This window comes from Zea mays, chromosome 1, assembly GCF_902167145.1.
Source record: "Zea mays cultivar B73 chromosome 1, Zm-B73-REFERENCE-NAM-5.0, whole genome shotgun sequence".
Taxonomy (NCBI): domain Eukaryota; kingdom Viridiplantae; phylum Streptophyta; class Magnoliopsida; order Poales; family Poaceae; genus Zea; species Zea mays.
The window spans coordinates 212,723,319-212,739,498 of record NC_050096.1 but is presented as its reverse complement, the minus strand read 5'-3'; the positions used below and the strand labels follow the sequence as shown (position 1 = coordinate 212,739,498).

The 16,180-nt window shown below is 46.8% G+C and overlaps 1 protein-coding gene across 1 annotated transcript; it reads right to left on the bottom strand.

Annotated features, from left to right (window-relative positions):
- Window positions 1–9,195: 9,195 nt before the first annotated feature.
- On the bottom strand, window positions 9,196–11,345 carry LOC100278496 (ferredoxin-related). Its single transcript, NM_001195949.2, has 2 exons — window positions 11,045–11,345; window positions 9,196–10,068 (listed from the first exon to the last, which is right to left on the bottom strand). The coding sequence occupies exons 1-2, from the start codon at window positions 11,145–11,147 to the stop codon at window positions 9,467–9,469; spliced, it is 705 nt and encodes a 234-aa protein (NP_001182878.1). The 5' UTR covers window positions 11,148–11,345; the 3' UTR covers window positions 9,196–9,466.
- Between the last annotated feature and the right edge of the window lie 4,835 nt (window positions 11,346–16,180).

Here is a 16,180-nt window from a genome sequence, read left to right as displayed (position 1 = left end):
AGACGACGAACTCCGCCTCGCCCGACCCCAGGGCTCAGACTCGGGCTCAGCCCCGTTAGACGACGAACTCCGCCTCGCCCGACCCCAGGGCTCAGACTCAGCCCTGGCCTCAGCCGACGTTCTCCGCCTCGCCCGACCTAGGGGCTCGGACTCGACCTCGGCCTCAAAAGACAGACTCGACCTTGACCTCGGAGGAGCCTCCGCCTCGCCCAACCCAGGGCTCGGACCGACCATGTCACAGGAGGGGCCATCATTACCCTACCCCTAGCTAGCTCTGGCTACGGGGAACAAGACCGGCGTCCCATCTGGCTCGCCCCGGTAAACAAGTAATGATGGCGCCCCGCATGCTCCATGACGACGACGGCTCTCAGCCCCCTTACGGAAGCAAGGAGACGTCAGCAAGGACTCGACAGCCCCGACAGCTGTGCTTCCGCCAGACCCCAGCGCTCCTCCGACGGCCACGACATCACACGAATAGGGTGCCAAAACCTCTCCGGCTGCCACGACGGCATGTACTTAGGGCACTAGCTCTTCTCCGCTAGACACGTTAGCACACTGCTACACCTCCCATTGTACACCTGGATCCTCTCCTTACGCCTATAAAAGGAAGGTCCAGAGCCCTCTTACAGAGGGTTGGCCGCGCGGGGAAGGACGGGACGACGCTCGCGTAAGCCTCTCGCTCCCTCCCGCGTGGACGCTTGTAACCCCCTACTGCAAGCGCACCCGACCTGGGCGCGGGACAAACACGAAGGCCGCGGGTTTCCCCTTTTACGCCTGTCTCCCTCTGGCTTCTTCCCCCCTTCGCGCTCCGTCTCGCGCCGACCCATCTGGGCTGGGGCACGCGGCGATAATTTACTCGTCGGTCCAGGGACCCCCCGGGTTCGAAACGCCGACAGATGTGCATCAGACCGCTTCTTCAACGGCTACTTCAAACTTCACCCGACGCCCAACGGATAGCTGACGTCACGTGACAGTCCAGTGGCGCACCAGACTGGTCCCATGACACCTAACTAAGGAAAAGTGCCAATGAGATCCCGAACTGGGGGCACACAGACCCGGTCCGGTGGTGCACTGGACGGTCCGGCGCTGTAGGATCTAGGACACCGGCTAGAGGGGGGTGAATAGACGGTTTTGACTAAAATAAAAAACACTAGAGAAATTTAATCAATATGACAAGAGGTATAAATTCTCTAGTGACAACAAGTAAACAATCTATGAGAAACAACTATGGCAATTGTATACAAGAAAGACAATATGTGAAATACTAATTACTTGCACGGTAGTAAGTAATGCAAGAAAAGAAAGACACCGGATTTTATCCTATGGTATCGGTGATTTGCCGATCACTCCTAATCCACGTTGAGGTGGACTTCAAGCTCTCACTTGCTCCTCTATCAAGACGCGGCTTGATCTTTGAGCAAAGTGGACAAGAAATCACTCAATACCTCGTTTCCACTAGTGTCACCTTTGCCGCTCCGGCGAGGTAGGCGCGAACCCCTCACAATCAACACCGCGACTTCTCCACAATCTTCTTGGAGAGCTCAACGGAGACAACACCCAAGCCGTCTAGGATGCGGCAACCTCCAAGAGTAACAAGCTGATGACGCTTGCCCGGTGTACCACCTAGTGCCTCAAGAATCACCAATGGATGCAAATGCACTAGGAACTCGCAATCTCTCACTAGAATGCAATCTCAAGCAAGGAGTGTGAGAGAATGAGTGGGAGGATCACAAATGAGCTCAATATGTGCAAGGAAATGGACAAGAGAGCCCTCACACACGAGCCCCCCTTCTATTTATAGCCCACCTCAAAATTCCAACCGTTATGTGGAACTAGCACAGTTTCTGCGCACACGCGGACGGTCCGCCGTACAAGTAACGGCTAGTTTTCCAGTTTGAAATCTGTCAGAGCTATCAAAAAAGCGAGGTTCGGACAGTCCGCCAACCTTGGCCGGACCGTCCGAGACCTGGCAACTTGGATCACCAGAGCTCTGACCTGAAGGGTTAACTCACGCGGACTGTCCGCCATACAAGGCCGGACGGTCCGCGACCTAGGAGTTAGTACTGTCCGGGCTTAGGCCCCGGACAGTCTATAGTACAAACACCCAAAAACACACAGTCCCTGCCCAAACCAATTTGGCACTCACGGACAGTTCACCGACCCTGGTCGGACATTCCGCACAATAATACAGGGACTGTGCAGAGAGTGACCCTCTTTGGTCAGGACTGAGGACGGTCCGGCCCCAAGGCCCGGACGGTCCGTAGTACAAATGTACAGGACTAGTCCGAAGTGACCATACTTCGGACCCCACTAGATGGATCGAGGACGGTCCGCCCACTTGGCCCGGACGGTCCGCCAACCCCATGACTTAGCAACTTTTCAAACACGCTTTCGAAAAGATTTTTAACTCTTGAAATTGGAAGCGTTGTTAGTCCTCATGCAAATGCAACCACTAGATGCTCTATGAGGCACTAAGTTTTACACAAACCGAAGTCATTGACCCCTCTTAATAGTACGACCATCTAGCCTACTAATCCGGTCAAATATCTTCTCTAAACTCCTAGAGACCGGCAAAAACAAAAACCTATGTTATACCTTTGCCTTCACTTGATCCACAACCAATGCTTACAAGTCTCCAAGATTTTCTGTTCTATGTGGTCCAACCTGCATTCTTATTTTTCCAAGAACCGTTAGTCCACAAATAGTTGTCATTAATTACCAAAACATCACTAAGGGGCCTAGATGATTCACAGGCGCCCCCGTAGACAACATTTTTTGGTAGTTTTCCATAAGGAAAGAGCAATGACTCTTGGCCCCTCTTAGGGCTATAAAAGGAGGTCCTAGGCACGTCCATTCGACACACAAGTATTCCAAGAGACTCCAAACACTCTGATACTCTGTCGCAACTCATTCGAGTGATTCAAGCAAGACCAGGCGACAATGTAGTGTTGTTCTTCATTCTTTGTGTTGTGTGCGCTTGTGTTTCTCTCTTTGTGTTGATTTGCTAGTTTTTTATCTCTTGTGCTTGTACTCTCTCCCATCCTTACTTTATTTTGAGATTGTGATTTTTTGTAAGACCGCAAGAGACTCCAAATTGTGGATGTTCCTTGCAAATATGAATAAATGATGTAAGGAAGAATCGTGACACTCAAGTTTAATCTAGATGATCACTTGAGATGGGTTAATTGCAACCCTTGTCCAAAGGAGGACACCATGTAAACTAGTTGACATGGTTCTATCCCCATGAAACTAATTTCATTCTCATTAAACTCATTCATCTTAAATGTTATGGTATGTCATCTAATTTTTTAACGTGGCACACTATTAAATGTGTATGAAACCACTATTGATTGTAGCCTTATATCTTTTGGCTCGCAAACTAAGGTTATTTGTTCTATGAGACTATTTCGTTTTAAGCATTTGTGTTCTATAATAAATTTGGTAAGATTACTCGGTTGTAAGGATGAAGTCGGATGTTGTTCTATTATTTAAAAAATCCACATTGTTCAACATCATGGATATAATATCCATTTATAGTTTATATTCACAGCATAGAAATGATATTCTTATTTGATGGTTTCTTTAACTTTTTCTTTAATGTTGTGGTTTCTCTCTTTTATTAACTACCTATCATATCTCTTAGTATATTAATTTTCTAGACATATTTTGTTTCCTACATAAATTCCAATGTCACAATATAATGTTACTTAGTTTTTACTAATTAATAAATATAGAAATCATCATATTTTTTATTTGAGACTCCAATCATCAAACATATGATTAGATAATTTTCACTTATTCTCTTTACTTACCTATCTCTTAAATAGAAAATATAATAGTCGCATCAGATCGTCTATGATATCTTCTATTCCTATATTCTTTAGGAGATATAAATTCACGACCATCTCTCCGAAAGAAAGAAGAGACATCTCCCCTCTCTCGTAAATCAAGATAAGTTTTGATGATTTGTTTGGCAAAGATATCTCGTATACTAAAGCTATTTTTGGAGATTTCTTATTATTGATCATGGGGATAAAGAATAGGTGATCTCATGTCATGCTCTCTCTCATTAAAAGGGAAATAAAGAAGTCTTCATTAATATTTCTCCTTTCATACAACATGTGCAATGTAGAAGTTTTTATTTCTAGTGGTAGGATATTGCTTGAGGACATGATGTTTTTCAATAGATTCATTTACACAAAAGAAAACTATAGTTCAAATAAATGCTCAGAACATATTTTATTTCTTCGAACACATTCAAGTTATGTATCTTATTCTTGTGTGCTATGGTACCTTTTAACTTCAAGTAGGTAAGATGCGAATAAAATCTTGTTCATTGATTATATATAAAGGGATGTTTTTGTTATAGAATTAAGATAAATCTACTTATTTTCTCCTTCCGGTAGCTCAAGTAGGCTTATTCAAGGAGATTCCAGATGTATGCATGCCATCATGATCAGGGAAGGTACAATTTGAGGGGACTCTTACATGTTCAATATTCAAGGAGTTTTTTTATGAATCGAATGTCAACACAATTAAAGAACTAACAAGTATGCTAAGTGTTGAACAAGAAATTGAATATATTGCATACACTTGAATATTGTATAACTAGTAGTGTACAAAGGTTCAACAAGAGGTCAAACTTAATGTTATTCTATAGAGTGTTGAAATGAAGGCCAAAGTTGTGTATTGTTGTATTGGAAGAAGATTTCTAGGAGTGGTAGTGTCGCTCAAGTCAAGCAACCAAGAATCGATAGCTTGTTGTTGTGGTTAGGCTTTAAGGATAACACGATGGATCTTCTGATTGGAAACAATCTAGTTCAAGATCAAGGCAACAATGCAAAGGGAATAGTTGAAATATCTTTTACATTATTGGATATCATAGCATTATGTGAGAGAAAGAATGTTTGGCAAATATCAAATGAGGCATGAGATGATGATTATGGAAAGGTCTCATATAGGTGGTTTGCTTTGCATGAAAAAAAGTATGATATTGGATTGACTTTGATCAGATATTAAAGAATATATAAAGTGAATAAGTGAGAAAATGCCAAGCAAAGATCAAATGACAAAGGAGATAATGTATAATGGATATAAGATGGTCTCTACTTTGGTTTGCTTATATGGATAAATATTTGGAAAATCATTATGCATTAATATGATCGAGCTAGAAATATGAAGATAGAGATTGAAATAATTGTTAGGGAGTGTCAAGTCAAAAGGAAGAGATTATAAGGAATTGTGAATTGCCTTGAACATATTGATGTTGATATATGTCTCTATGTGTATCAAACTAAAGCTTGAGTGATCACAACATTCATATTGAGAAGACATTCAAGCAAGGATCACAATATCAAATAAATGGGTTTTCAATGAATGCTCAATATGATTTTGGCTTGAGGATGGCTTAATAGGATAAAGATAGCATGAAAAGAGCTTTAGGAACTAAGCAAAGGTGAAGGTCAAGCAAAGATTTGAGGATTGAGGTGTCATAGCTAAGGTGGAAAATAAAGTACTTGCATTGGGTTGAGGTACTAATCAAGCTATAAAGATTCATATTGTGTTGAGGATCAAATCATTAGTGAAAGTGACTTGATGCCATTAATTGAACTTGTATGTAGTGACATGGTTCAAGTCACATGCTCAAGGTGTGTTTGCTTGAAGAGATGATACAAAGGTGATTGCAACCCCTTATGAAGTGATATTGAGAAGAATGGCATACGAAGACATTGACGATTGTTAGGGATAATGAAAATAAACGTCGCAGAATGCCTCCTTATCGGCTAATTCCCTTAATTGGGCTAAGAAATGGCATATGTGCTCATGTGTGCTTCTGTCTTGCTTACCCAAAAAAATTGTAAATTTGGGTATCTCTGTCCCCTGTGGGTATAGGTCATAGTCGAATCGGTTGTCATATGACCACCGATAAGATTGCTCCCATGGGGCATGTTAACTCCAAGTTTGTCTTTGAATGCTCTAGTTATCTCCTCCCTAACTACATAAATAGTGGTCGGTGGTAATCCACCAGCTCTTTGCTGCATATGTGTGGTTGCTGGTATATCATTACATCGCTCACTTGCCCATGAGTTTGGGTTATGTGGGACCTTAATGTTGGCCCTAGGTGCTCTATATTGCATGCTAGATCTTTTCGGCCTTCTGGGGGCAAAAAGAGCTTGTACCATTGTGTGGGTGGGCTCATTCCACGACCCCTGAGGGGATGTGGGTGCTAGAAAGACGTTAGTTGGATGCTGATAGGAGGGTTGCTGGTAAAAATCTTATTTTGCTCTGCATATCCTATCGCGGACGGTCTGGTGACGTGCTTGGACGGTCCGCGTGTATAGCCGGACAGTCCGAGCATCTCTATTGTCCCTGGTGCGGGCTTCAATGGCTCATCACAAGGGACAGAGCCGATCGCCCCAAGGCCGGACCGTCTGGCCTCAAGCCTGGACTGTCTAGCCGTGCGCAGGGGGTGTTGTTCCACTTGGTGGTGCGAACGGTCTGTGACCTGGCAGAAGGAGCGAGTTTCCCTACGTCGAGCCAGACGGTCCGCGCTTAGTGGCCGGACGGTCCGCAAGTGTGCAGGGGTGATGGCGTTCGCTAACAACACCTGGATCTCGCCTCCCGGGAGGGACCTCGTCACTCCGTCAGGGAGGAATGACCCTAGGGTTTATCTTGGGATCGGCAGGCCACTCAAGACGCTTCAAGACGATGTAGAGTCAAAGAGAGGTGAAGATTGAGAATAAGAATGAAAAAGTTAGATGGAGTTATCATTAAATTAGACTTCGAGAAGGCTTATGATAAAGTGAAATGGAGTTTTCTCCAGCAAGCAATGCGTATGAAGGGTTTCTCTCCATCTTGGTGTGCTTGGATCCAAAAAATTGTTTCCGGAGGTCATGTTGGTGTTAAAGTGAATGATGTAGTTGGTCCTTTCTTTTGCACTTTTAAGGGCCTTCGTCAAGGGGATCCCTTGTCGCCAATTTTATTCAATATTGTTGCTGACATGCTAGCAATTCTGTTCGCAAGAGCGAAAGAGGAAAATCAATTCCAAGGAATTGTTCCGCATCTGATTCCAGGGGGTTTGTCTATCCTTCAGTATGCTGATGATACGATGGTTTTCTTAGACCACAATCTTGAACATGCTCGAAACATCAAGCTACTTTTGACTGTTTTTGAACAAATGTCTGGGCTTAAAATAAACTTCCATAAAAGTGAGTTATTTTGCTACGGATTGGCTAAGGAATATGAATTGCAATATTCACATCTATTTAGTTGTGGAATTGGAACATTGCCTTTCAAATATCTTGGAATTCTAATGATTCATCGAAGGCTAAGAAATAGTGACTGGCAGGGTGTTATTGATCGGTTTGAAAAGAGGCTTAGTACATGGAAGGCCAAATTTTTATCTTCAGGTGGACGGTTGGTCTTGCTTAATTCTGTGTTAAGCAGTCTACCTATCTTCATGATGTCTTTCTTTGAGTTACCGGTGGGCGTCTTGAAGAAACTAGATACCATTCGGTCCAGATTTTTTTGGCAGGGGGGGAGCAGTAAAATGAAGTATAGGCTAGCTAGGTGGCATGTTGTTTGTCAACCCAAAGTGCTAGGAGGTTTAGGTGTCTCTAACCTGGCTGTTAAAAATATTTGCTTACTCAGCAAATGGTTATACAAACTACTAAATGAGGATGGGATGTGGCAACAATTACTCAAAAATAAATATCTAGGAGATAAATCCCTTACTCAAATATCCAGAAGACCGGGTGATTCCCACTTCTGGTCAGGTCTAATGGCTATTAAGGATCAATTTCTTAGATGGGGCCACTTCCAAGTGAGGGATGGGCAAGCTACCAGATTTTGGAAGGATAAATGGTTAACCAGCCGATCTCTTAGTGAGCGATTCCCTAACCTTTTTAATGTAGTGCGTAATAAGTCGGCCTTGGTTGCACAAGTTTGTCTAGATACAAACCTTAATTTATCTTTTCGTAGAACAATTACGGGAATTAAATTAGTGGAGTGGCAAAACTTGCTATATTTGCTAAGTTCGGTTAGTTTGAACCCATCTAGCGACAAATTTGTTTGGGACGGGCATAAAAATGGAATTTTCTTAGTCCAATCCATGTACCATTTGTTGATGTATAATCCTAGCAACAATCGGAATAAGATGATTTGGAAGCTTAAGATCACCTTGAAAATAAAAGTCTTTCTGTGGAATTTAGGTCAAGGAGCAATTCTCACAAAAGATAATTTAGCCAGAAGACGATGGAAAGGTAGCTTGACTTGTTGCTTTTGCAACCGAAATGAGAGTATACAACACCTTTTTTTTGATTGCTATATTGCCAAAAATATTTGGAGAATAATTTACTTTGCTCTAAAAATAGAAATGCCCGTTAACATTAATCATATTATCGGGTCTTGGGCAAGTAATAGTGATCTGAGATACAAAAAATTACTTTTTACTGGAACATCAGCTTTATTGTGGTCTATTTGGCTTACTCGAAATGAGGTGACTTTTAATCACAAACCAATCCCATCAATTGTGCAGGTCATTTTCAGAGGTACTCATTGGTTAAGGTTCTGGAGACTTCTACAGAAGAAGGAAACACATCAACAAATTCTCGATGTGTGTCAAGCCTTGGAAGTGGTGGCGATGGAAGTCTTTGCGAATCATGGATGGCGATCAAATGCAAGACTTGAGTGTGGCTAGTGTTATACATAGTCACGATATTTAGTTCTATCAAGTTAGCTTTATTATTCAAGCACATGTTCATTGAGTTAATAATTGACGTGTAATGGCTGTACGCATTTGATGCAAAAGCCGGAACTCTTTGTTTCCATAATCAAAAAAGAATGCTACATTACTAAATACTTCTAGGGCAAAAGGTAAAGGAACAGAATATATATTGATCCGTTACTAGACGTTCCCCAACAAAATCTGCAAGTTTAAATAGATAAACACACACGGAAAATAGGTTAATCACATTTGATCTAATCAACTCGCGGACTGTTCGCGCCTATGGACGGACCGTTGGACCTTTCGCAGGTGGCAGATATGGTGCTTAACTCTTATATATAGAAACTAATTAAGTTAATTTACTGCAGCGGAGGAATATATGTGTTTTGGTGATAACCATGACCAGGAACGAAAAACCAGTTGTTTAGGAGTCATGCAACAACAGAGCATCTGTCATCAGAAATTGCATGTCAGGAACGATCAGCTTTGCTCAAATAGCTCTTACAGTCACATCAAACTTCCAAAAAGAGTGCACAAAATTACTACGATGAACTCTCTGAACAGGTAACAGACAGTCTCAAGTGCTGAACAATGATCTATAAATCCTTGCATACATTATTCATATGCTCAAAGAAGCAAAAGAATGGCGTGCCACTGCAAACAGGAGATGGCGTTCAGCTCCATCTCGCAAAGTAAAATCACGGTGGAAAACATCACAATTCAACCTACTTACAAGCTCGATCACAAAGTAAAGGCACATGCTACAGCCAAAAGAAGGGCCGCCACAAGCCTCGACGCACCAGCGTTGGTCGAAACGGCACCGCCGCCATTCGCCGGCCCCATGCAGTCGTCATTGCTGCCGCTGAAGCACCCCGGGTGGATGGCCGCCTTGGGCACTTCGCCATCCACCACCTCGAAGCTGGCAGCAGGCTTGCCGTCACTGAACAGGACGCACCAGAAGTAAGGTCCACCACCGTCGGTGCCGCTCACGGCCGCCCCGACCTCCGTGTGGTTCTTGCCGTGCAACGTTTGAAGGCCCTTCTTGGCGCCGTTCACCAGGATGCCGAGGGCCTCGGCTGGGGTCGCGTACTTGGACTGGCAGGCCACAAGCCTGCCGGTGATCCTGGAAAGAGTCGCGGCCTGGACGCCACAGGTCGGGGCGAACGTGTCCGTGAAACTCGACTCCATCGGCTTCTTGTCGTCCACCTGGTCACAGTGACCTTCGTACGCTTTGATGTACTGCAGAGCGATGCATCCCAAGCCTTGGTTGTCAGAAACGGAAGCGGACTTGCTGGCGGTACGGTTGCTGTTGATCAGTGCAACGAGCTGGTCGGCAGGGTTGTCTGAAAAAGGCAGATAATTCAAGCACCATGTTGTAAAAAAAAAGAATAATACGAATTTCAAGGTTCAAGAGAAAGTGAAGGTGCAAATGCATCCTAGTCTCCTAGATAGATAGAATCACAAGAATGCAGAAACCAACAAATACAGTAGATATTTAAGTGAACACATTGGAGTGCTAGGCCACAAATTTACTGGGGTTCTCTTTAATTAAGCACCACAACACCTCTCTGTTTTTTTTTCTTCAAGAGTCAACATTGATAATTTATTGGTGATGTTTCTAAAAAAACACACTCCCATGGCTAATATCCTATTTCAAGAGTCAACAGCTGATACCTTGAGCGTACTATTAAATAATAAAATGCTCCACGTATGCAACATAAGTAAACATTGTAGATTATGCTATTGCCATCAAATCAACGAAGCGAAATTTCCACGTTTAGATCTCCCAAACACAAACGTCAGTAAGCCTGCAGAGGATCTGCTTCAAGACAGAGATCGAAATTGGAGAACTGACTGACCAACCCCTTACTGGACGTTCTTACAATTTGGCCTACCAGATACGCAGCTAATCTGAGGCCCCGTCCCTCAGACTTGGTAAAGTTTATGCGAATTCTAACAATTGAAGCAGACCACCATTCCAGTAGTTTTTGCATACAAACACACGGCAGAGCAAGAAGCGACAATCATCGCTAGGACAAGAAATAGCTCAGCGAACACTAATAACTGTTGGATCGACCCCAATGGCGTAGCCGCGTAGGACCACAAGGCGCCCGCGACGAGATCCCAAACCGAGCTACCCCATGCAAAGCACCCAGATCCGGTCACTGGTCCAGCAAACAGAAGACGCCCAGTTGTAGACTGATTGGACCAACGGTGCGCGCGTACGCAGGCAGGAACGAACGCTAGGAACGCAGCAGGCGACAGCAACCAATGCAATGCAAGGAACGAAAGCGGGGAGGTAGCAGGAGCAGTACGTACTCTGGCTGTCGGCGGCCGTGACCGTGAGCACCAGGAGCGCAGACAGCAGCAGGGCGCCCAGCACCAGCAGCGGCCGTGCCCGTGCCCCTGCGAACACCGCCATCCGATGATCCCTTTGCGCCCGGCCCCGACGCGCGCGGGCTTGGGACAATTTTGGATCTTGCCGGAGCTCCTGCTCGCGCGTGTGCGCGTGTGCGTGCGTGAGCTCGGCTGGGAGTGTGGGAGCAGGAGTAGCTCTTCTTCTCTTCTCCCGGTCGACCCGCTGCGACTGCGAGCTCGCTTTCTTTTATGGCTGTTTTCGTGTGCACCTGATCCGCGGCTCTCTCGCCGCATGTCTATAGATGGCCAAAAAGCACGAGGCCCGTGAGCCCGGCACGAAGCCCGCTTTTTAGGCCCGGTCCGAACCCGGCACGGTAGAATAAGCGGGCGGGCTTGGACAGGAAACTAGGCACGGCGGGCTAGCCCGGCACGGCCCGTTTACCTCTAAGCCCGTTAAGCCCGGTTTTTTTACACTAAAACGTGCTTACCGGCCCGTTTAGCCCGCTTTTCGGCCCGTTTTTTCGTGCTAAACGGGCCGACCCGGCCCGTTTAGGCCCGCTGCGGGCCGGGCTTGGACAGAAACTTGAGCACGATGGCACAGCAGGCCCGGCCCGGTTTTTGGCCGGGCTTCACCGGGCCCGGGCCGGGCCGGGCCGGGCGGCCCGTTTGGCCATCTCTACGCATGTCTCTTGTGTGTCAGCCGTGCGATTGCCGTTGGCGTGGACTGGCCAAAGTGCCCCTGCCGACTATTTCCGGTTCGAAGCTCCATCGGCAAGCAAAAAGGGATAGCAGCCAATAGAGATGGCCAAACGGCCCGGCCCGGCCCGGACCCGGGCCCGGTGAAGCCCGGCTCGTCAGGCACAATTATAAAACCAGGCCGGGCCGTCTAAGCACGCGAGCTCAATTTTCTGTCCGAGACCGGCCCGCAACGGGCCTAAACGGGCTATACGGGCTGAAAAGTACGTTTTAGTGTAAAAAAGCGGGCTTAACAGGCTTAGAGGTAAACAGACCGTGCCGTGCTAGCCCGCCGTGCCTAATTTCTTGTCCGAGCCTGGCCCGCTTATTTGTGTCGGGCCAGCCCGGGCCCGCATAGAACCGGACCGTGCCGGACTTGGACCGGGCCCAAACACGGGCTTCGTGCCGGGCTCGCGAGCCTCGTGCTTATTGGCCATCTATAGTAGCCAACAACTATGGCCAAAGTGTACCGTTATTTTTTTTTAAAAAAAATTAACCACTCATTTTATTCAAAAGATAATGAGTTATCATTTATTTATTTGTTTGTTTTATTATTTAAGGTTGTTTGTGTTTGACTTAAATTTTTACATTTTAAATAAATATTTTAAATAAGACGATGGTTAAAGTTTTTGAAAAAAAATTAAACGGCGTCATATATTTGTCAAGAGAGGTAACGCTTGTTTGGACTGAGGAAGCACGTAGAAAGGAAAGGGAGGAAAAGTTGTACCAGTGAGTAAAAATGTCTAATAATTAATAGTTAAACCGTTAAAGTGAAATATAGGAGTAAGTGGCAGCATTGACTTAGCTAGTACTATATAGTATTTAAACAGATCTTGAACTGCCTCTACCCGCTGTCGGTGCGGTCGTTCATAATGATCTATAATTAGTGTTAAACAGATAGGGTAGTATTTAAGTGCACCTTTTTTTTGGTAATCATGGCCTCAACAAACCTTGGGAGATGGCAAGGTATTTCCTGGCAAAGCACTCTCGAAATTATACGCCCCAAAATTATATGTATAGCTCCCCCAATATTTGATAATAGTGGCATTAGCTTTGTTTCCCCAGGCACCGTTCTACAGTATATTTCCCCAGTTGCTGACTTGCAGTGGTAATTAATGGTTTTAATTAGGTTTTGCATGGACTGCGAAATCCGAACTAACGTGGTTGTCGGCTAATATTTCTCCCATCTGTTTTGGCACCGACAGTCTAACGTGTGCTAACAACCTCTCTCTCTCTCTCTCTCTCTCTCTCTCTCTCTCTCTCTCTCTCTCTATATATATATATATATATATATATATATATATATATATATATATATATATATATATATATATAGCCCTGGGCTCTCTCTAACTGGTGGAAGTCCCGACCAGAAACCGACCAGGTGTGCGGACCGCCCCGCACCGACTAGGTGCGCAGACCTTTTGGCTCACCGTACTACCTTCTTACGACAATTATAACTACGTGTTATGCTCATTCGTGTTACGATTTACAGACTTTTGGGTATGCGCATGTTTCGGGCATCTGGGCCCACGAAAAGATTGTGTTCCCGCAATCTAGGCAGCCGTACTAGTCCCCACATAAATATTGATAATACGATGTCTTATGTGTCCGTTTACGATACAGTAATCCACGTGTCGGTCCATGGGCCTTCGTGTTGATTTCGCCAGCATTTTATGTGTATCGGGCCCACGAATCCAGCAACCGAGGACACATTTTTTTCAGCTCAACTCACCCGTAACGCTCGCGGCGGCCGAACCCTAGCTCAATCGCCGTCGTCTTTTTCTTCTCCACCGCGGCTGCCGAACCCCAGATTAATCGCCGTCGTGAGCTTCTTCTCCACCGCGGTTGCCGAACCCATAGAGATTCTCCCCCCGTCGTTCCACCGCTGTCGCATTCACCTTCTCCACCGCAGAGACCCGGAATCGACTTCTCCCCCGCAGAGACGCCGTCGCTTTGTTTTTCTTCACCGCGTAAGGGGCCCGGAATCGCGGAGGCGGTGCTGCCGCCCCCTCTTTCTTCTCCACCGCAGAGACCGAGCCCTCGTTCCTCTCCACCGCGGCGGCCGAACCCTAAACCTCAGCGTCTACAACTCCGCCGTCGCGAGCTCCGTCTACAACTCCAAGTCTGACCCGCCGTCAACTTCAGCGTCCCCTACGCATTGACCGAGCCGTGCGTCGCCTTGGGCTTCTCCCCTGCAGAGGATCCCGAAATCGACCGGCCTACAGGCACATCCACACTCTGGTAAGTCCTCAACCGCTAACTATTACATTTGCATATTTACACAATCTGAATCGTAAATCGGTTTCACCTTAGTAGTAACTCATTTGTTTGATTCATCAAAAAACAATTCGGCATAAATTTATAGTTAAACGGATACACAAATTTATACTCTTCAACGTCTCACACCTTTATGCAATTTACAATACCGCGTTATGCTGCTTTGTTGACAAAATTATGATATATACATCAATATGGTATGCCCCAAACATCTCGCTGTACAATTAGGGCCAGCTCTCACGAAATAGCCAGCTTATACATTAATTGGATGTCGCATATGAGCAGAATTTTTATTGATCCATTAAGTTTTTTATGTTTATGTGCTGTTTGATTTGGCTAGAACATAATATATGAAGAACGCAGCAGCACGTCTCCCTCTCCCTACCTCCAAACACTTCCTAGTGGGCCTAGCAGTTCTCCCGGCCCCCTTTGTTCGTATTTTGCACAACATGCATAGATCTTAGTAGTGCTGTTGTGTCGGTGTTTCGACCCTGGGGGGTCCCTGGACCGACGAGTAAATTGTCGCTGCGTGCCCCAGCCCAGATGGGTCGGCGCGAGACGGAACACAAAGAGGGGAAAACCGCGGCTTCGTGTTGTCCTGCGCCCAAGGTGGATGCGCTTGCAGTAGGGGGTTACAAGCGTTCGCGAGGGAGAGAGAGCCTGTTCGTCAGCCCGTCCTCCCGCGCAGCCACCTCCTCGTACGAGGGCCCTGGACCTTCCTTTTATAGATGTAAGGAGAGGGTCCAGGTGTACAATGGGGGTGTAGCAATATGCTAACGTGTCCGGCAGAGAGGAGCCAGAGCCCTATGTACATGCCGACGTGGCTGTTGGAGAGGTGCTAGTGCCCTGTGCATGTGATGTCATGGCCGTCGGAGGAGCGCTTGAGCCCTGTAGAAGCACATCTGTCGGGGTTGTCGGGACCTTGCTGACGTCTCCTTGCTTCCGTAGGGGGCTGAGAACCACCGTCGTCATGGGAGCACGCTGGGTGCCATCATTACTTGTTTACCGGGGCGAGCCAGATGGGACGCCGGTCTTGTTCCCCGTAGCCTGAGCTAGCTAGGGGTAGGGTAATGATGTACCCCCCTGTGGCGTGGTCGGTCCGAGCCCAAGGTCGGGCGAGGCGGTGACTCCTCCGAGGTCGAGGTTGAGGCCGAGCCCTGGGGTCGGGCGAGGCGGAGACCGTCTTCCGAGGTCGAGGTTGAGGCCGAGCCCTGGGGTCGGGCGAGGCGGAGACCGTCTTCCTAGGTCGAGGTTGAGGCCGAGCCTTGGGGTCGGGCGAGGCGGAGACCACCTTCCGATGCCGAGGCGGGGGCCGAGCCCCGGGGTCGGGCGAGGCGGAGCTTCCTATGGCGCCTAAGGCTGGACTCAGCTGCTGTCAGCCTCACCCTGGCGGGTGGCACAGCAGTCGGAGCAGGGCAGGCGACGCTGTTTTTCCTGTCAGGTCAGTCAGTGGAGGGGTGAAGTGACTGCGGTCACTTCGGCCCTGCCGACTGAGGAACGCGCGTCAGGATAAGGTGTCAGGCGATCCTTGCATTGAATGTTCCTGCGATACGGTCGGTTGGCGAGACGATCTGGCCAAGGTGGCTTCACTGTGAAGTCTGTCCGAGCTGGGCCTCGGGCGAGTCGAGGGTGCGCCCATTGCTTGAGGAGGCCCTCGAACGAGGCGTGAATCCGCCTGGGTCTACTGTTCCTGCCCGAGGCTGGGCTCAGGCGAGGCGAGATCGTGCCCCTTGAGTGGACGGAGCCTTGACCTGAATTGCGCCCATCAGGCTTCTGCAGCTTGTGCTGATGGTGATTACCAACCGAGTTTAGGAGTCTTGGGGGTACCCCTAATTATGGTCCCCGACATGCTGCATGCTTTTTTATGTAGTAATGGAATGCATGGTCATGAACTGAACTGAACTGATTGGCGCTTATCTTTTTATTGCTCCTTTACGTTTTTATGTATATGTGTTGTTTGATTTGGCAGGAACATCATACATGAAGAACGTAGACCGACCTCCATCTAATCCAAAATGGATTATAATTCAGTCTACTCAAGAGTGTTTTAGTGTCGACATACCCCGTGTTCCGGCGGAAACT